The following is a 21,806-nucleotide window of genomic DNA, read 5'->3' as shown; positions in this document are numbered from 1 at the left end:
CCAATTTTTCAAAACTCACATATCATTATCACCAAAACGATAGGAAACTGTAGAAGAAAGACATTTAGAGAGATCAAGATTACACAACTTGCCACTTACTGTTTGTGGTTTACTAGGCTTTAAGAAAAAGAAGTAAGAATAAATTAGTATTAGTGAGTAAATAAATGGTGCTTTACAAAATTACTTTTAAAAACCTAGCAGATTTTAAGAAAACTTTTACAACATACTGCCTCTGCTTTGAAAGCATTATCATATTTAGTAACAAGTGCAACGGTTACTGAAACCGTTAGTTCTCTACCACAGGCTACTGTCAAGTGAATTAGTTCATTTATTTATTCCTCAACCTGTGAGAAAGGACTAATTTCGTCCCATGAATAATGTCTTTAAAGCTTCAATTAAACTGTATAAACTTACACAGATGCAAATAAATTATATCTCTGAAAGTTTTTCAATTATTCATTATAAATGTTTTACATAGGACACTGAGCGACCAGCCTAAAGTCAATCTATCAGAAATAAATGACACACTTAAATTACCTATGTACCATCAGAAATATTTATGGAACATTCTTTTTGAATATGCTAAATATAGATGACTCTACTCTTGTAATTAATAGTCTGAGATATATAGAAATTCTATTCTTAAAAAAATTTTAAATATGATTTGGTTTTTCAAAACGAAGGCCACGGAGTAGTTCCAGTGTATCATATCTAAAATTTTAATATTTTCTAATCATAGATTGTAGTTTGTTGCTTTGAACTTTGCCACACTGTCTATTTTCTCGGTGTTATATTTAATGTTATTTCATCATTTTTCTATTTATAAAGTATTTTATTTCTGATAAATGATTTTTTGAAAAGTATAAAACTTTGATTGGCCAGTTTCAAAGAAACTTGTCTGCTGAGGCAGGAAAGGGCCTCTCCTGTGAGACGGTCAGAGCACTTTCCATGAGCAATTCTGATCCCTGAGAATAATAACAAGGGTCAAGGTAGTAAGAGGTCAGGATCAGAGGGAGAACACGAGGGAGCCAGGAACCCTGGCCAGTGTATGTTCTCAGAGCTAAATAGTGAATTACTGTGTATGAATGAAAAAATATTCAAATTAACAAGGTAATCCTAGTGAAGCTGCATACATGCTAAAAGGGAAATTAACTGATATTTTATATAAAGCAAACTTTGTAGACCATGTTTGATTTCAAAAACAAGTTTTGAGTGGCAGTTAAGATATACTAGATAACATATATAAAAAGATTATTGTACTTTCTCCATTTTAGGGATATTGACTCGTTCTTACACCCAAAAGCAACTTCATTTGGAAAGAACATAGCCTTTTGTTTTAACAAAGAGTTACTGTGGGGAAATCACCTGAAATAGCTTTAGAAAAAAATTAAATCTACATACAGCACTGTCTCCAAATAAAATGACTTCCATGCTAAAGCATGTTTATAACATAAAAGGAGCATTTACCATTGTTTGGAAGCTCATTAATTGACTATCCAACTCTTTTACCCTGACACCATTTTGCTAACATGGAAGAATTTAAACAGATGAGCAGGGAGGATGCATTAAATCACAAGGTCACCACTCCATCATAGTCCATATCCAAGTAAGTGTCTGGCAACTAAGGATGTGTCTAAGAAGAAAAGGTGACCTGGGGCACAGAAGAGACCCCATGATGTGTATGCTATTGCTTATAACAGATTAAACTGTAAGACTAACATTCTGACAAATTTACAGCAATTCAAATTAGTAAAGGTAACATACTTTCTAAATAAACTGAACTAGTATCTAGCTAGTTCTTCAGCTGTGAATGTTCAACAAGAGTATCTTAATAAGCAAAAAAGATAAAGATGACAATAAATACAATACTTTAAAACAACCACAATGTGAGATGAGAGATGACTCGGTATCGGAAGTGCTTACTGCTCTTACAGAGACAAGGATCTGTTCCCAGAACCACATCAAACAGCTCAAGATCACCTGTGACTCCAGTTCTAGGAAATCCAAGGCCCTCTTCTGGCCTCTGCAGGCACCTACTTATATGTTGTACATATAAATTCAGGCAGGCACACATACATATATAGAGATTTTTTTTTTTGTTAAAGTCTAAAAACAAATATAGAAAAAAATCTAACATACCTCTAAAATGATTAAAATAAATCAACATAATATATACTCTAACAATTTCAATATAGTTGAGAATTAAAGTATTTCTAAATATTAAATGAGATCAAAATTATCTCTGATGGTATTCAGAATAAAAATCATTTTTAAATTGATCATAAGGTATTTTACGTGAGTATCAGGTTTAATATTCTTTAAAGATTTATTTTATTATATATAGATGAGTATACTATAGCTGTCTTCAGACACACCAGAACAGGGCATCAGATCCCATTACAGATGGTTGTGAGCCACCCTGTGGTTGCTGGGAATTGAACTCAGGACCTCTAGAAGAGCAGTCAGTGCTCTTAACCACTGAGCCCTGGGTTCAATATTTAATATAGTCAAAACTTATTAGGATTAAAATTCCACAAGAAACCAAACTATGGCTATTCTGAAGCTGCAGGCATATTAGCACCCACTCAAAGATGTGCATGGAATAATTATATACCCCTTATGAAAAACTGGAATAGTTCATTAGTCTTTATTTTTACTAAATTCAGTTCAGACATCTGCATTAAATTCAAACCTTCTAAAACTGCAACTTCTCTATATATTAACATTATTTATAAATTATAAAGATGACATGAAAATGTACACAAACACATAAAATGACTTGAGCATTTCACAAGGCATGTTTGTGAACATACACAAACAACAAAATGGCATATAAGAAGGATGATATCTACCAAGTGGTACCACAAGCTAAATAAGTCATACACTTGGTAGACCACCACAAAATGTTAATCATTAGCATTTAAAAGAGATATCATTTTCAAATTCTAGCTAAAGCCACAATAAACCACAAACAGCATTTTCTAATATAATTTGAAAACTAAAATTACTTACACAATTTTGTCATGAACATTTTTAATGCTTTAATCTATTCTTAGTAAGAGGAAAACAATGTTTACTGGTAGCTTAACATATGAAATTTGTTAAGGTGAAAATTTTCTATAGCATGATTATACTCTGTGACAGACAAAATAATGTTTCCTTTCATAGAAGCTTACTTCCTGCTCTTTGTAAGGTGTGAACTTGCTTCCTTGCATGCTATTGTTGTTTAGATACAGTACCCCTCCCCACCCCCAAAGTTCTCTGTGATTAGAAACTTGGTTCCTGGGAAGGTGATCCTTGGAGATGGTGGAATGGTGAGATGTAGGGCCCAACAAGAGGTCCATAAATCACTAATACAAAGAGAGAATGAGAGAATGACTTTGCAAACCTTTGGCAGTTCTTATAAGATGGTTGTTATAATAGGCACATGATGCGGCCTCAAGCAGCTCACTCAGCTCTTGGCTAATTGTAAGGCTCAAATTGTAATAATTAGCTTATTCTTGTTGCTATCTTCCATATGGTGATGTGCCCCGGTGTGGCACTCATCACAGATTCTACTTTACAGGCTGTTTGGTCTCAGAATCTCTATGAGGTGAACCAAATGAACCTCTTTGCTTCATAAATAGCTTGTGCCAGGTATTGCATTGCAGTGGCAAAGATCTGGTAATATACTACAATAAAGGAGAATTAGGTAACAGATGGAACCAAGTTGGTTAATTACTCAAAGCTGGGATATGAACTTGACTATGAAAATGAAAGCAAGTGGCCAAAGGCTAAGAGTGAGTCCATTATAAAAGCAGCACTTACCTGTGCTTACTGACTTTGAAAAGAGGAAAGAGATATCTAGAAGTTAAAGCAAACAAACAAATCTTCCCTTATAATCTATAAAGAGAAATGCACTTCTGCTAACAACTTGATTTCAAGCCTAGAGAGACACACTGAATGAAATCTTGCATTTGTGGTAACTTGTTATAGCCACTATTGTAAATGAATACTGAGCTGGGAATGACGGCATATGCCTTTAATACTAGCACTCAGGAGATAGAGACAGGTGGATCTTGTCTGTTCTACATAGTGAATTCCATGACAGCCAGGATTACATAGAAAAACTCTTCCTAAAAAAAAAAAAAAAGTAAGAAAAGCAAGCAAGCAAGAAAAAAATACTCAGTCTGTCTTTTGTCCTTAAAAATAAAAAAGGTAAATATAATTGTCTTAGAAACAGTAGGGAATCTTTATGAACACAATTACTGTACTAAGTAGTAATCTACCAATGTCCACCCCAAGCACTCATAGGAAAGATTCTCCTATCTATGTATTAAAATGTAATACAGTCTCTATGGGATCATTTGACAAGAGAGATCTACCATGTTTCTATTACTACTTTCTATCCACTGTAAATGGACTAGCACTCATTACTTCAGCATCATGGACTATCCATCAGTCCCCACTGTTCTTTTTCCCACTTGGTCTCCCTTGTAATTCTTCTATTAGCTTTGCTCACATACCTCCTGAGCCACTCAGCTCTTGCATAAAAATTAGCCTTAAATGCACAGAGCTACTCAACATCTTTTCTCCTTCTCTACAAATCTACCAATCAGCATATAATATAATGCACATCTCAGCTCTTTTCACTGTTGCTAAATATCACTGGTTATTTCCAAGGACATTCCTTTTCCTATTTGTTATCTGAATGTTAAATTCTTCTGTCAAAGACTATATGTATTTACTCAATCTGTGAACTAGAATAGGAAAGCAGCAGAGATAATCACATGCACACACATCTATACGTAGCTATGATAAATGGCAATCTAAGTGCCTACTGTTTTCTGTACACACAGGGAACTTCCTCTAGCCCCTCCATTTATGTTTCTAGAAAATATCTAAAGGATGGAGGTATGGAGATACCATTTAATGTCCTCTTGAAAATGATAAAAAACAAAACAAAAACAACAACAACAACAAAAAAGAGGACCTGCCATGTAGTTCATACCTATAATCCAAGCACTCAACAACTATGGCAGGAGCACTATTGTGAGTTTGAGGCCAATCTGGAATAGATAGTGAGTTTATTTTCAAAAGTTTAAACTTCATGGCAAATTTATATATAAGCCTAAAACACAAAGACCTTTGTAGTCCAGTAAAAATAAGACATAAAAATACATATTATATGATGGTGAGAATGGTATGTTAGCTTCTCTTTAAGATTTTTTCTCTTGCCAGGCAGTGGTGGCGCATGCCTTTAATCCCAGCACTGGAATTAAATGGGAGGCAGAGGCAGGCTTATTTCTGAGTTTGAGGCCAGCCTGGTCTACAGAGTGAGTTCCAGGACAGCCAGGACTACACAGAGAAACCCTGTCTCGAAAAACCAAAAAAAAAAAAAAAAAAAAAAAAAAAAAAAAAATTATCTCTTACACTATTCACATGTCATATAGTAGATTAGTAATATATGCAATACACATATATGTGAGTGTGCACATGTATATTTGTGTGTTTGTGTGTCTATGTGTCCCCTGAAATGTAACAATTCTCCTGGCTTTTCCAGCTAACATTTTCCATGTCAAAGTACAAGGTGAGTCCACTGGGAACCTGGCTTATTAATTTAATATATAAAAGACTTCCTAAAATATGATAAAATTGTATAATTTAAGAGTTTTTTTAATATACATACTGTAAACTATATATAAATATATTAAGTAACCAAGGAAATTAAAACCTACTAAACATGACTAATCATACACTTCTAATGCTTTCATCTTTTGCTCAGACATGTTAAGTATATATAAAATCAAAACATGGTGGTATGTTTATCATCTTTCTTCATTTTAAACTATATTATGAAGCATTTAAACATATAATTAACATCTAATTTTAAAATGGTACAGCTGAAATTCTCTAATCTGAGATCAAATAGCACTTTCATGAGCTTTGAAAATTAAGTTATAATATCTGAATTATATCTGAAAGATTCAAAGCTAAAAGGGAATTTCTGAATGAACCAAATGTGGTTTAGTAAAACACAATATGGAAAAGGTTTCTTTAAATATTTAGATAACTATTTTTATATTAATCCTAATGTTAAACATTAAAGAATTGATAGCTGATGACAGATTCAGATTTAAATGTTTTCACCATAGATTGTTTTGTAACACTCTGTATAAACATTATAGATTGTTACAAAATTTTAAGTATAACTTAGTCTTTAATTAATGAGAAAGAAACTATTACATAATCAAAATATAAGGAAATGAGCTTATAATATGTACCAAGTAGTTCAGCATTTGTGAAATTACATGTTATAAGTTGCCATGCAAAAGCTGAACTCAGTTTACTTCTAGAGATTGCTATATTTGGTAAACTACTTCCTCTTCCATAGCACGGTGAATTTAGTTTTGTACAATGCCTCAGCACAAACCATAGTGTTTCCTAAGTATAAATACATAGCACTTTATTAACTCCATCCTAATCCTGGAGACAGCCAAATTTACATTACAAGTTTTTACCTTATAATTTGCTACAAATTACTTGAGAAATGTCTAAAATTATTTTTTAAGCTAGTTTATATCACAAGCATTTTCCTAAAACTTACCTAAGGATGATAACTGTCAAGCTCCCTAAGTCAGTGTTATCTAGCCATGTCATAACATTTCAGAGTAAAATGCCATGATTCTGTCCATCACTTAGGGAAATTAATGGGACTAGGGATGATGATACTTTCCCAAAACTCCCAGCACGCAGGAGGACTGCAAAGAGCTCCAGAACAACTGTGGATAGAGAGGATGGGGGAAGGGCAGACAAGATGGGAATGAGGGGAAAGGGAAAAGGAAAAGATGAGATGAAACAGTGGTAATAAGAGAACGGAGTAGGACATAGTTAAAGAAAAAAGGGAGAGCAAAGAGGTCAAAGGAGAGAAAAGCAAGGAGAAGGGCAGGAGAGAGGGATAAAGGGAGAGTGAGAAAGAAGGGAGAGTGCTGGCCATGGTGGGCACACCTTTAATCCCAGGACTCAAAAGCCAGAAGAGGGTGGATCTCTGAGATTCCAATTGGCTTGGTCTATATAGTAAGTTCCATATACATAATCAGAGCTATATAAAAAGAGACTCTGCCTCAAACAGACAACAGAAAAACAGAGAGGCCTGGGAAAAGGAACAAGAAGACAAGGAGAAACAGTCCATGGTAAAGAAGGATTTGGAGTTTCTTGTGAAGACCAAAGTTGGTATGCAATGGAAGTCATCTCAGCTGTGAGAAGGCAGAACTTACTTTAAAAGCATGAACTACTGCAGAGATGATGTCTTAAAGAAAATAGAACGGAGGTGAAAATATATCCATAAAACTGTGATGGCTTTTAATAAAATCTACAAGACATGTTTTGGTACCTCCTCATTTTAAAATCAAAAATTTTAATCTCTGAGTTGGTTTCCTAATAACTACATAATAAAAGATATAGATATAGTTCAATATAGACTCATTGAGAATATTCTGACAAAGAGCTTAGAATACTGCATGGCACAAGAGCACAATTAGCCTTATGTCGATCATCTTATTTCAACTGAGCTCAGAAACACTTCTTATTTCTCTACAAACATCACATTGCTTACTGGAATGTGGTAATAGAACTCTTGGCTAGAGTACGGCGTCACAATTTTCAACTGGTCTGCAAGCATTCATTAAACATTTGCTATGTGTACTTAGTCATGAACTGCTATCAAGTAAATAAAAGAGCTGCCTTCCAACAACTTTCCATATTCAAAACATAATAAACAGAAAGGAATACACAGTAGGATAGCACAGACAACAAAAGTTAAAACATATGGTGTTGAGTTGTTTAAGATTAATAATACCTAGGATAGTACAAACAATAGTTCTTGGTGGGACATATAGCATAAGGAAAGACAAGAATTTCAGAATGGCAGCCAGTAGAAAACATGTCTATTTTATTCATTTCCCCTTCATAAGACCCTATAAACAGCACATAAGCATAAATTCTGCAGAAAAATTAATACTGCTGAGTCACTTAAAATTTTCTCTTTAAAAGGTTATTATTATTATTTATTTTATATGCATGGGTTTTTAGTCTGCATGTATGTCTGTGTACCACATGTGTACCTAGTGCCCATGGGGGCCAAAAGAGGGTATCAGATCCTTTGAAACTATAGTCACAGGCAGTTGTGAGCCACCATGTGGGTGCTGAGAATTGAACCTGGATCCTTTAGAAGATAAGGCAGTGCTCTTAACCTCTGAGCCATCTCTCTAGCGCTCCTCTTTTATCTTTTATTTCTAACACCTTCTTAGAAAACTCTATGAAAACCTACTATCTGGAAAGTTGTAGATGAAGTCCTCAGGCCACTATAGATAGATAGCTGCATCATGGTTCAGTGAAGTAACCCTTAACATAGATAACTCCAGGAAAAAAACAAGCTTATTTTACCAGCACTACTTACTTATAACTTTGCAAGTTGTTTTCATATAATAGGTTAAAAGTTATTGACCACATCATGTTTCTGAATAAATTAAATTATTACATTTTTAGATGCATATTTTGTCCAGGCACACATTAGCAAGCTTCACCTTGATTGCCGTATTCACTAAAAATGTGTCCAATAAAAACTAGAATTCTACACTTGTACATGAGTTATCAGTTTTAAATTTTCCTGTAGTTGTGTCACATTATCAAAAACAACAAAATGAGAGATGATTAGAAAAAAAGAGGTGTAAAGATAATTCTGAAATAGATTTGAATCATAAGAATACAAATAGTCCTTAACAAGGCAGTCTTAGATCTAAAGTATGTACTCTTGGTCAAGTTACTTAATCTTCCCACAGCTGTCACAGTACCAAGATCTGCACTTGTACAGTGAGGACAACAAAGTCTTACCTCAGAGCGAGTATGAGAATTTATAAATTAATTGCAAAAAAGCCCCCAAACACTTTTTAGTGGGTCTACAATGTGAGGAATGTTCATATGCTATTATTATTTCAGAATTCTGCCAAGATCTGGTCAGTGAATAACATGCTCTAATAAAAACAAATATATATGAAAGAAGGGAGTCAGCAGAATAAAGGAGGTCAGTCAGGTAGCCGCAGAGTCAACAGAATCATAATCTGTGTGCTTAAGATAAGAGGTAAGCCAGAGTAAGAATAAATATTTGTTTAAATAAGAATGTGAAGGGAAAGAACTATATTTTATACTTAACAAAATTTAGATAGCTTCTAATCACCTTAAAGAGTCCTTAAAAGGCGATATTAATAAGCGATCGCATGCCTATTCTAGTATAGAACATGAATTCCCATCCATGGATTGTTCAGCTTGCATAAGTCACAGCTGATTGGACACAGTCCCTATGGGCATGCCATTTCATCCAGACTGGACGGTTCATTAGTCATAATTACTATAACTGTACAGCAGAGACTGCAGTTTTATCTCATCAGACATCTCTGATCAAGCTGCTTCAATTCTGCTTCATCAGCATGTGAAGTTACATTATCAGAGCTTTTTATTTTCCAATCGGTAATTAACACAGATTATGCTTTTTATCAAAACATGTATTTGGCCTTCACATTTAATAGCCAGGACCCTGATCTGACCACTGTTTGACCTCTGGCATTACAAAAGCACCTAAACAACATGAATCATCAAATAAAATTCAGACTGTTGTAGCAGACATTAAACAAAGAAAAGAATTGACCTGTGTTAAAAGCATAAGCTGATTGCACTTATTGAAATCAAGACTAACAGTCTTTGCTTCTTATTAAACATTAAATTGCACACCAGAAGAACACATCATACATATTTATTATTTAGCACTGTCACTTCTAAAAGACTCACCACAATTAGTGTTTCTCTCAAACTGCATGCTACATAAAGAAATTTCCTCTGAAGCTTGAAGACAAAGTAATGTAAAAGACTGTTGAGAAAGGTGAAAGAACAGAGGGATAATAGATTTCATTGCATACTAAAGCATAACACACTCACTCCAGGAACGAAAATGTTGCCAAAACATAGTTCAAATGTAGCATACAGAATGAAACTGATGTGTCAGGATTTTTTCCTCTTCCAATTTCTTTTGGAGAACAATAGGGGACTAAAAGGCCCAGCTCACTATCTTCATGTGAAGTGTTCCCACTATAGGACGCGTGAACAATCATAATCGACAGTTACAGGCAGGCACTGAGGCTGCAAAAATCCCAGAGTAATTAGTGTTGTCTGAATGCAATGACATCTGTGTTCTCATAGTTCTTGAGACATGTCAGGCAATAAGATGTATATGAAATAATATGACAAGCATTGCAAATGCCCTTCTAAAAGGTCTTATACTTTGGGGAGCAGCTGAAGAAATAACACATGTCATCTTCTTTTGTAACCAATATATTTAAGATTAAAAGACTTAAAAAGATTTTTCTGAGTCATTCATTCCCTTTTTGTAGAGCATTTGTTCAGATTACAGTAATGTGCTATGAAAAGTATATGCTTCTTTTCAAAACTTTCTTAATGTTTGTGATCCAGTACAAGGTTTTATACAGCCCATTTCTGTCAGTGACAAAATCAGGAATCTTATCATTCTTTGATACATACACACACACACACTCACACAGACACACACAGAGACACACGTGTGTGTGTGTGTGTATATATATATATATATATATATATATATATATTAATCTAAAACAATCCATTGGCATTGTATATAAAATAGCTTGCAAACTGTGGTAAATGCCTTAGGATTATGTTTACACATAATATATTTTTTTTTATAATGAGAGGTCAGTTTGTTTGCATTAAGAAGTCTTTGTTTTAGGACACCTAAGGCTTTGCTTTAATGGTCCTATTGCTAAGCCCTCTCTCTCTCTAGGCTGCAGCAGTGTGTGTGAGCATGCACTTGCTCCAAGAAAGACATTAGTCATCATTAACAGAACCACTGACACCGAATCTAAGTGCCTCTCCACAATGACCAAGTGGCAATCATCTTTCTCTTACACTGTCACTGCTGATTAGGATTTTCTTTCATGAAAATTTAATTTGTTCCCTTTCTGCAGCTTTTTTTTTCATTCCAAAAGAAAAAAAAAAACACCCAATATATTCAAGAAGGCTACAAACGTACTGTAAGAAGTTCTACCTCTAATATAGAGAATGATACAGAAATTCTAAGGTTCTGAGAGGCTAAATCTTTTTTACTTAAGCCAGGAAAATACTAAGAGTTTATAAACAGCAGAAAAAAAAAGTGATGATACCAAAAGGAATCTTGCATTAAGAATCTACAAGCACGAAAAGGTGGCTAACTCAAGGGACCTGAATAAGACTTCCCTAAATATTCGCTACACAATCCCAAAGCGTCTGAAAACACTTCTAGTAGCCATCATTCACAATTCAAATTTTGTCTATATCTTAAAAACAAACCAGGATAGAAAGGTCACAGAGACTTGTCACTATCAAGTTAAGAAATACTTTTAAGTACCAATACCTTTGCTGTGTGTTAGCCTACTGGTTGGTGTTTTCTTAAAAAGGAATTTGTACTTGCTGGGGACAAATGGAAGTGATTCATGTGGCTATGCAGGGCGCTCCAGGGCTCGATGATGCTACAGATTACACTCGGGTCTGCAGAATGTCACAGTGTTAAACGAGATATCATAACGATAAGTTATTTAAGGAAGTTTAAAAAAACATTTACTTTTCTGTCTTATTTCAATTTGTTTAAAGTTTGTAGAAAATGTAAACATGTGATAATTTGCAAAGATCCTGGAACAACCCCAACTCTTAGCTATAAATATTATATTCTTTTATATTACTTATATATAGAAACAAAAGATTAGTTTAAACGTAAAATATCTCAAAATTAGAATAAATCTCGCATTTGTCAAAAGTTGTTATATATTTGGGGTCACATGAATAAAAGTTGTATCTTTCTGATAACTATCTACATGAAATGCTTTAAAAACAAAAATTAATACCATTTCTTTCTAAATTCAGAAATAATCATAGTTCATTAAACTTGAACAATTAAATGACTCTCCAATCCTTATGTTTTACTATGAGAAATAATTTTAAAGGCCAAATAGCAACCACTTAGCTGCATTGCAAAGATTCAATTCTCCCCTCTCCCACCTCATTTGTAATTGGTCTCCAATTAAAACTTTTTAAAATTAGAAATTTTAATGTATTCGGAAAAAATGTTTAATTAATTAAATTTGGGGGCAGAACAGTCACCAAAGAATAAAGTGCTAGTCTAAAATAAAAGCAAAACCATATAACCTAACTTAAATATCTTTTTAGACTATGCTTAGAAATACTTGGGTCATTTCCATATGATTATGATTCTGTATATGAGTATATGATTCTGATACTAAAAATCATTAAAACCAAGTTCTGATTTTCAGAGTTCCACAGAAATATCCAAATCAAAACTTCAAATGGTTACAGTATCATAACTGCTTCCTACATTGCTAAATCTTATATATGTTCAAGAAGAGAAGTTTAGCTCTGTAACTTCCATTGCTCAACCTAAACCTCCCAGTCACTTGTCAGTTAAGGGTTGGGCGATTTATTGACCGCCTCTGGATGCATACTGTCAGTGCTGAAGGAAATATGAGGGAAGGTTGTCGCTACTGTTCTGGAGCTCATTGATAATGACATACCTGCCTCTGTCACCCATTACCCATACTACAAACTACTTAGACCTAACTGAAAAATCAATAGCCTACTTGCACTGGTTCCTGTGGCTGCCTCCTTTGATTGTCAGCTCCTGTCTAGGGTCAGCACTTACATGAAAGGGGCTGTGACTGCCTGATGCTTTCAGGACAACCTAACGATATGAAACTAGCCAACAGAACAGTAAATTCTGTCTCCCTGCCCTCCTCATCAATTAGGCTTTGACTAGGCTTGCCTGTAGAAACCTGACCTTTTAAGTTTAGGTGAATATGGACTAGCTGAACACACCATTGCCCTCAGCACTGAGCCAGGAAATCTACTGACAGGTTAAACAAAACAGAAGGTTGTAACTGTCATAATTTGCATTGCACTTTCACGCCAACAAGGGTGTTATCAGTGGGGGCAAGCCCTGGAACACACAACTCCAGCACCCTTAAGCCACACTACTCATAAATTTTCAAGTGAAGTGAGATAAAACATAAATTCACAAATAGCAATGCATTTCTCATCTCTTGGTCTTTTAGGTTTGCACTTTGCAAACCCACAGAGTGCCCATCAACAACTCTCCTGGTGGCCACCTGGCACTCCTAAATGCACTGATGAAGGCCTTCCAATGAACTTAACAAAAAAATGAACTACTTAGCCATGCCCATTTAAGTGCTGTATCAGAGAGCACTACAGCCAATCACAATACAGCCAATAACAGATTGCTGACCTATGTTTGAAAATGAGGACAGTTAGATCACAACTTTTTTTTTTCTTGCATCACTTTGTTCCCTACCAAAATAGCCACACGTTTAGGCAAGCAAGGAATTGCTTATGTGAGAGGAAGTGTTGAAATTATTTCCTATCATGATTCTCTGATATAGCATCTTTTACAGTTTGAGAGAAAACTAGGAACATCTGTAAAAATCAAAGATGTTAACACATTTACGCCTGTCAAATCTTCTGACGAAAACAAGTGAAGAGCATGGGAAAGTATAAAGATTTCCTTCTTTAAGGACACATGTGTGAGAATCACTTCCCAGCTTGGGTACATATTTCACTAAACGACGATGAACTTAGAAAATCGCAGCTTCGTGGAGTCATTTCTTCAAGAAGATACATTTTTAAATTAATGGCAAACTTAAAATCCTTTGGCTTAAAAAACTGTTTACAAAGCAGAAATCTTCACGAAGATATCTAAACTCTGAACTCCTTCATAACTTACGAACAAGTCCCTACCAGTCATGCTCACACCTTTAAACACACCTTTATAAGAATACACAGCACACTTGGTTGTACTAATCCAGTTTTTAAGCATCCTTAAAAGTTCTCTCAAGTTGCTCCTTTGTTGACCTTCCTAACTATCTGCAATCTAAAATGTATGATTTTTTTTAAACTCGTCTGAAAAAAAATCATCTATAGTTTTTCTCTTAAAAACTTTTACAACCCTATGCCATTACAACACTGAAAGCCCAAAATCTCACAGAAAGTATTCTGCTTAAAATAAGCTCACCAAGTTCAGTAACCACCTCTCTTATAGTATTTGTGTCAGACAGACACAGAGATCACTTAATCCAAAACCTCTATTTAAAACTGGAAATAGCTTCCTGTGGTCTGCATATTTGCACTCCTAGCACTCGGGAGGTTGAGGCGGGAGGAAATCTGAGGCAAGCTTGAGGTAAACAGTGAGACCATCTTTGGGCAGAGACTGTGACTGAACACTCATCTTCTCTATTAACACTCACAGCAGCACCCCTTTGACTTTATGTATCCAGTAGGTTATATGACAGCAACAACGATATGCTTAAAAAAATCTATTGGTATCATTCATTAATATTTACAAAAAGTTTTGGATAGATTTCAGAAAACACTGTAAAATTTTAGAGCTTGTAACAAAAAGTTACTATACACAAATAAATGCTAGGATTTGAGGAGCTGGTGAGTCCAGCTAGAACCTTCCTGACCTCACTGATGATTAACTGTGCATCTGGTGGCCTTGCGGGTCCTCTGTGTGCACCTAGCTGATAGCAAAGTGAAAGGGCATGGATAGTGTCTGCTCCCAGCAAGCAAATCACTTAGAAACAGTCAGAGCCACAGATCAAAGATTCTCCACTTTATCTACACTGATTTAAACTTACTAACTTGGATTTTGTCTACAGACAAAACAAGTTAGAGAATAAGAGAATGACTCTTTAGGATCCAAAGATAACAAGAGAAGATAGAAAGGGAAAATTCAGAGAAGAAACAGACTGGCAGAATTTGATATCCACAGGCCAAAGCAGCTGTTTTTCTCTTTGCTGTATTTCAGACGGTTGTAGGAAAAAGGCTTGCTCCCTCAGACCATCGATCATTATTTCATTTCTACAACATAGATGTCTCATGACCTTCTGCTGTTGTTCAGCTACTACAAGAAATCAGAGAAACCACCTTCTCTGCATATCACTTTTACTCTAACTTAAAATATCTAAAGGAAGATTAGATTTTTAACATTTTAATTAAAAATAGCACATTCATTAAAAATGCTCTGTTATCTCGGGGGGATACTGTACAAGTGCACTGCTACTGACGACAGATGGAGTACTATAAGACCGCTGATGGTCCAGTAAGGTCTATAAACTGGCTAGTTTTCCTAACCTGTAATGAAAACATACAAATATGGTTTGCTTATCTAGTACTATCAAACATAGGTCCTCAAAAAGATCACATATGACCTAAGGGAAATATGGAGCAAAGTTTAAAGCCATATATATTGAACTAAGTACACTTCAGTAATGTCAAGCTCTGCACCACTAACTCATTAATATCTTCCATTAATGTCTGATCCTAAGCATAACAGGCGGTAGATGCAAGAAGAGCATCAAGATCCCAGGACATATACTGCACACAATGCACTTACATTATAGTGTTTTCATAAACAAACCACACCTTGAGCCATAAAATCAACTTTCTATTTTCTTTAACATTAAATTTAGTATTGACTAATGCTGGTTTTTCTGTGTATCTTCTGAAAGTGACATTAAATCCAAGGTAAATGCTGTCCAGAGAGCAATCCCTATATTATATACTCAGCTTTAACAACTGTTAGATTTGGACCTACTACTTGAATTCTTTTCTTTGAGATTACAGTGAAAGCCAAAAGATGTTAAAGTCAAAGCTATTTGGCAAGTAAAATTTAATATTTTATTCATAGTAAAGTTCTAATTGATTCAATTTTTTGTTTAAATAAGAAAAGAAAAAGGTAGTAACAGAAAGAAAGGTATCCAACTTTTCAGAACAGATGCTTATATATGGGAAGAAAGAAAATAAACAACTAAAAAAGTGTACCTTTAAAAGAAGACAAAGCTAAATTCTTGGTAATGTTAAAAAGCATAGATAGCAATACAGTAAAGTTCAAATTCTTGCCATGTTTGCTTCTGTTCAGGCTTCACTCCCCAGCTCTTGTACAATGGCTTTTACCTTTCAAAGAGGCAAAGGCCATTTCCGTTTGCCAAGTGGAAGTTTCCTCCTTTAGTACTGTATATCTCAGTGAAATCAAATTATATATAGTTTAATATATGGCACACAATTGGATAGCTATTGCTCAACTTGGAAGAAACTTAACATACTATATTTTCAACTTTCTCATCTCACTAAATGATGTCAGGATTATAAATAGACTAGTCTGATCTGAGGAAATATCGCAGCAATGTAAGCAGTATAATGAAAGGTGTATTTAAAACTCAGTATGTCCACCAAACAATATCCATAAAAAGTACATAAAACTGCTGTGTTTTCTAGTACCTTTCAATAGGTTTGCTGTGGAAAGTCACAGCTATCACTTTACCTGACAGAACACTATCTTTAGTTCACACTGTTCAAATGCAAACAATGCCCCTGGGTTACCAATCAAAGAGATGCAAGAATTTTCTGGGTTTTTTTGAAGCTATTTTATAAAACAGAATGAAGTATTTCAATAGGATGCTTGGACATTTAAAATATTTAATAAACAATAAAAATGAAGTATTCAAATCAAATATTTAATAACTGGGTAATACAAATTAATTCCAGAGTACTAATTATCACTACCTTAAAAACATTCTGAAGAAAACTTCGGAGTTTTGGAAAATCACTTCGATTGACAGAAAATGATATATAATAGTAAAGAAGACTATAAATAGTAAAATATCCATAATTGTTACAATCTCTTACACACATTTAAATTCAGTTACTTCTTCAAAATCCCATCAAACCAATACTAACAAACCATGTTTGTTTCTTTGCAGCTTTTATTGGTAGCTTTTAAAATCAAATAATGGTTTTTTATTTCCAAAATTATATTTTGACCACAATATTATAAATGTTTTCCAAAAATCAAGTATTTTGGATTACAACAATTAATTCAATATATAAAGACTAAAATTGAGTCTCTGTATAAATAGATGCATAGGTTGTTCAAAGTTACACCAGAAACTAAGGGAAAAATAGAGTACTTTGCATTCTGAAAAGTGTAAGTACTTCAGAGACTTCTTAAAAAGAAAACTTAATTATTTCCTAAATGTTTGTACTATGTTTTCAGGAAATAGAGATCATATCATATAAAGCCTGTGTACTCCTTGTGAAGACTGTTAGACTACTGTATAATATTTCTCTATACACCATAAAATACATACCTTTTAAGTCTCACTAATCTGATAAAGTAAGAAATGCACTGAAGTTTAATCTAGTAAACATATCTTTAAGAAAAGATCAGCCCAGAATAAAACAGTTTAAGACTTCTGTACTCCATGCAAATGTAAACAGGATTATAGCGTCAGACACACAGAAGCCCTGACTTCATCCTTCCTTAGCTCCGGCTGAACTGCTCCATCAGTCGTCCAGGTCCACAGTGGCCCTGAAGCAGCAGCTCCCTTGGCCACGCAGGGGTACATGGAAATGACACTCAAAGGGCATTAGTTTGCTTTTCTCTCCCAGACTGTTTTCCCCTAAATGGAAAGCAGGCTTCTTTCTCAAAGCACTTAAGCTGACGCTAAGTCAATACTAACAGAAAATATAACTGAATTCTCTAGGCAAGAAAGTTTCATAAATGGGTTATTTACTACCTTTTTCACAGTAGTAACTTTGAAAAAACTCCAAGTCCAACACTGTTTAGGATAAAATAGTCTAAGGTTAGCACTCTAGCCTAACTGCCTGTTGTTTTTGAACTAGAAGAAGGTTCAGTTGAAGCACTCTGTAGGCTCATCACCCTCAGGTTTAAATACAGCAATCTTCTTTCAAAGAATTTGTATAAGTAGGAAACTTTTTAATTCCCAAATTAGAGTTCACATTGGTTTTGATGAAGGGTATACTTCACTATGTTTATTTAATTATGATCAAGTAAAAATAAGATGTAATAAGGAATAATTTATGCTTCTGACTGCTTTCTGGACCTTAAATAATATCTACATATCTCAAAAGGTAGTGGAGTAATTGCTCTAACCCGACTCAATTTTTAAAGAAACAGGGACTAATGTTTTAAACATGCACATATTTTAGTTTATAGTTACTAAAACATGCCCACCTCAATACATTTCTAGATGTCCTGATTTTAATGATAGAAAATGTTAGGCCCAGAGAAGTCTGAATTTTCTGCATTACCCATAATCCGGGGAAGGGGGGGCACCCTCCATACCCTCCTTCCTTTCAGGAATGTCTTCCAGCCAGCCAGCCCAACACCACAGTTCTGGGCAGAAGCAAGCTGTTATTGGCACTGCCTAAACCAAACAAACAAGATGTTTAACAGTCAAATAAAATGTCCTGCAGTCTCCCTAATGAATTTGTCAGGGACCATCAGATTTCACTCCCCCTCCTTTGCCTCATTAACTCAAGTATGATGAGACGGATTATAACAAGAGAATACAGATCAATCGGTCTGAAGACTTGAAGTGGCTTTTAGCCTCTAGAGTTTCTTTCTCTCCCGGTCTCCTTAATAGAACACCACATCTCCTGCAGAAGGAGCTGCCACTACGTTTTAATACACCATCAAGGAGCTGCTGATGGACTTCTACACCAACATACATAAAAGCAGAGGTGACAGAGGCTCTTCAATTATAGCCTCCTCAGATACCGTTTCCCCCTTCAATTATTCAGCCAGGGATGGGAGCCACAAACAGCAGACGCTGCTCTCAGCCAAGGCAGTGGAGAGAGGTAAGGGGGAGGGGGTGCAGTGTTTGCTGGAAGTGTTTAAGTTTATTGCTCGAATGATGTTTCTAATTAGCACCACAGCGATAAATTAAAGTCGCCTTTGTTTAACTGATTTATTATTTACTAGAGCATCTACCTTAGACAGGGTAAATTGGTAATGAATTGTTTTTAAATCAAAACATTTGTAACGTTTTATCATCCTTGCCTCTAGGAAGAAGTGGAGAAACGGTGGACAAGGGTGTGAGGAAAGTTGCTCAGGCTGGCAGAGGTGAACGCAGTGGGCGCGTATGTCCTGCAGCTCCAAGACGTGGCAGGCAGAGCTGGGACAGCCAGCATCACAAGGGCTCCCACAGGCGCCTCTGGCCACATGCATGCTGCAGACTTAGCCCCGGGGATGTGGAGGAACTCTGCACCTGGGCCTTGGCCACCAGTACCTGACCAGAACTGCCTGTGGGATCTGTTCCAAGCTTCTTTTCCCGATGGTCCCATACTCCACGGGAGTGCACCCCTCTGGCCTGTTAACACCTCCAAGGCAGGGACTACAGAACACGAGATACCCGGCTACTTTGCATGGTCTGGGTCCTGCAGCACCAAAGCCTCCCTGAGCAGAGGTTTCCCGCCGGCTGCCAGCAAGCAGCCTAGTAGCGCCTTCACTCCCAGGAACAGGAACGCCCATGAAACTACTGTCCCGGAGGCTCATTGATGCTTACTTTGCAAGGTTCTTCCCAACTCCTCGCTATTTAAAACGTCCCCTAAGCGATAAATCCCTCTTGATTTAAAAAAGGAAAACCCAAATACTCTTTAGAAAGGAGCTTTAGCATCGAGGTGGAGGCGGGTCAAGTCTCAAGCCCTCCGGACCACCAAAGACTAAGAACGAAAGAAGGGTAAGGGATCCAAGCATCTCATGCCAAATAGAAAGAAGCATTAGCTTTCCCGGTAGCAACTAAATTCAGGATCTAGTAGGTTTCAAAAATGCAAGTCAAGCTCTCCTTCAGGGTTTTACAAAAGCTATATATAGCTTTTTTTTTTTTTTTTTCCAAATCGGGCTAAAGATTTTATTTCCCCTATACATAACCCATGGCTTAAATATTATCTGCCAAATCAAACTAAAAATAGCCCTTAACTACCTGAGTGTATTAAGACGACTGAGAATCCTGACATCTTAAATTCTGAGATAAACTCCTAGTAGCAAGTCAATCACCTTGCTGCAGCCCTTGTTTTTCCAAAAGTCCTACAAGGCAACAATCACACAGCTTGTTAAGGATAATACATATTCTAAGGAATACAAGTGAATGAGTTTCAGTTGGATGCAGAAGAGGAGGAAGGCCATCTGGGTAATCAATAACAGGAAAGTTATAGATTTTTGTCCCAGTCAACTCCTTTAAAAGCAAGAATCAATTATGAAAATAATAGTTATTCTAAACCAGTACTGTCCGAGAATATGCTCACAATTAAAGTCACAATATTAATAAATTAAGAAAACTTGAATTCAAGTTCAATTTTTCTTTCCTTCATCTTAATTTAAGTCTGAACTATTTTGGTAGCTTATTTTAATTAGCAAGTATAACCAAATGATGTACATTAATATAAATTTACATTGTTTCTCAAAACTCACATATTTTCTCTCTAGTTATCGGTTAGTTCTTATAACAGTAAAATAATAACACAAAGATATCGAAATCTAAAATATGAAATAAGGATCAAACAACCTATCTGGAGTAGTTTTTTGTCCTGTTCTGTATTTTTAACAGCATATGGAAATTACTAACAAGAGATTTATGGTTATAGACTGTCATCCTATACCCTCCTTTACACATACACAGTCCTGGCAACAATGGGATGGGAGGGAAAGCGAAGGAAAAAAAAAAACTACAAAATTTCAGTCCTTTCCCAAGCTCCCTTCCTGCTCCCATCTGCCTTCTGCACCTTCTGCAGAATGTTCAGAGAATTAAAAACAAAAGTGAAGCTCACTGAAACCACTACTACTTTCCAGGCATTGATTCTGCCATACCCAGAGAAGAATCCCTCCTATAAAGGCTCTCCTCCTCTTCATTGCAACTGGTAAGAAAAGAGGATAAAAGAAGATGGGACTACTAAACGAGCGAGAGCATTTGACTTCTGTCTTGTCCTATTTTCTTACTCCCCCCTCCCTTTATCAAGTGCAGTGTAGTGGCTGCCATGGTTCCAAGCTTGTCTTCTCTCTCTCTTTCTCTCGGATTGGCTAAAGCACTGACAGCTTGCAAAGGGATTGTAGGAACTAAAGCTCCACCCCTTCACGATGGCCCAGAACCATTCATAAACTAAGAGAGAAAGAGAGAGAGAGAGAGAGAGAGAGAGAGAGAGAGAGAGAGAGAGAGAGAGAGAGAAACAGACAGACGTGGGGGGGGCAGGTATCTGAGGACAGGAGGGTGAAGCAGAGACTGCACATGCAACCCAGAGGAGAGGAAAAACCCGGACTCCTTAGAACTGCACACCAGATACAACGTAAGCAAGGACTTAGTCACACTAAAATAGATTTTGCTAGGGCCAAAAGTATAAATAACGAGGCAGAAAAGAATATCAAACAACTTGCAGCAGTTTGCACCTAGAGAAAGGCAGGAAGAGCCCCCCACAAACAAACCAACCCAATCCAAACAACGCCTCCAGTAGGAAGCCAGGAAAACTGCTACGACACAACTCCCAAGAAGAGAGGAGACCAGCACGCTGAGACCGCGGGGCGTCTGCAAACCTCAGAGTGCGCTGCGGCCTGAGCAGTACTTCGCTGCTCTCCCGGCATTAATTACATCCTTCACTTTCCTTTTGGGGGAGGGTAAGGAAGGCATCACCTACGCTGAGTGAAGGCGTCCAACCATCGAGGGAGAAGTTTCAGAATGAACCACTGAATGTTTTGTTCTTATTTTTAAATTTACTTTGGCACTTATAAGACTTCATTTTCAGATATCTGGGCAATCGTGGCTGCTGCGGACATCTAAACCTAGCCTCTTGGTAACCTAATTTTTTTTCTCTCTCTCTTTCTCTCA

The 21,806-nt window shown here is 36.0% G+C and overlaps 1 protein-coding gene across 7 annotated transcripts in view; it reads right to left on the bottom strand.

The window, feature by feature from the left end:
• Positions 1–21,806, bottom strand: part of Lrba (LPS responsive beige-like anchor protein) — a 542,935-nt gene that overhangs the window by 211,692 nt on the left and 309,437 nt on the right. Inside the window, exon 1 of one of the 7 annotated variants that reach the window (XM_076932610.1) lies at positions 20,798–20,854. The exons of the other annotated variants lie outside the window; for them this stretch is intronic. Within the exon in view, the coding sequence (XP_076788725.1) occupies positions 20,798–20,839 (42 nt within the window). The 5' untranslated portion in view covers positions 20,840–20,854. Of the gene's footprint in view, positions 1–20,797; positions 20,855–21,806 lie in introns of those variants that run through there. 7 annotated transcript variants of the gene reach the window in all.

Source organism: Arvicanthis niloticus, chromosome 4 (assembly GCF_011762505.2).
Source record: "Arvicanthis niloticus isolate mArvNil1 chromosome 4, mArvNil1.pat.X, whole genome shotgun sequence".
Taxonomy (NCBI): Eukaryota; Metazoa; Chordata; class Mammalia; order Rodentia; family Muridae; genus Arvicanthis; species Arvicanthis niloticus.
This window is presented reverse-complemented; position numbering and strand designations above follow the sequence as displayed.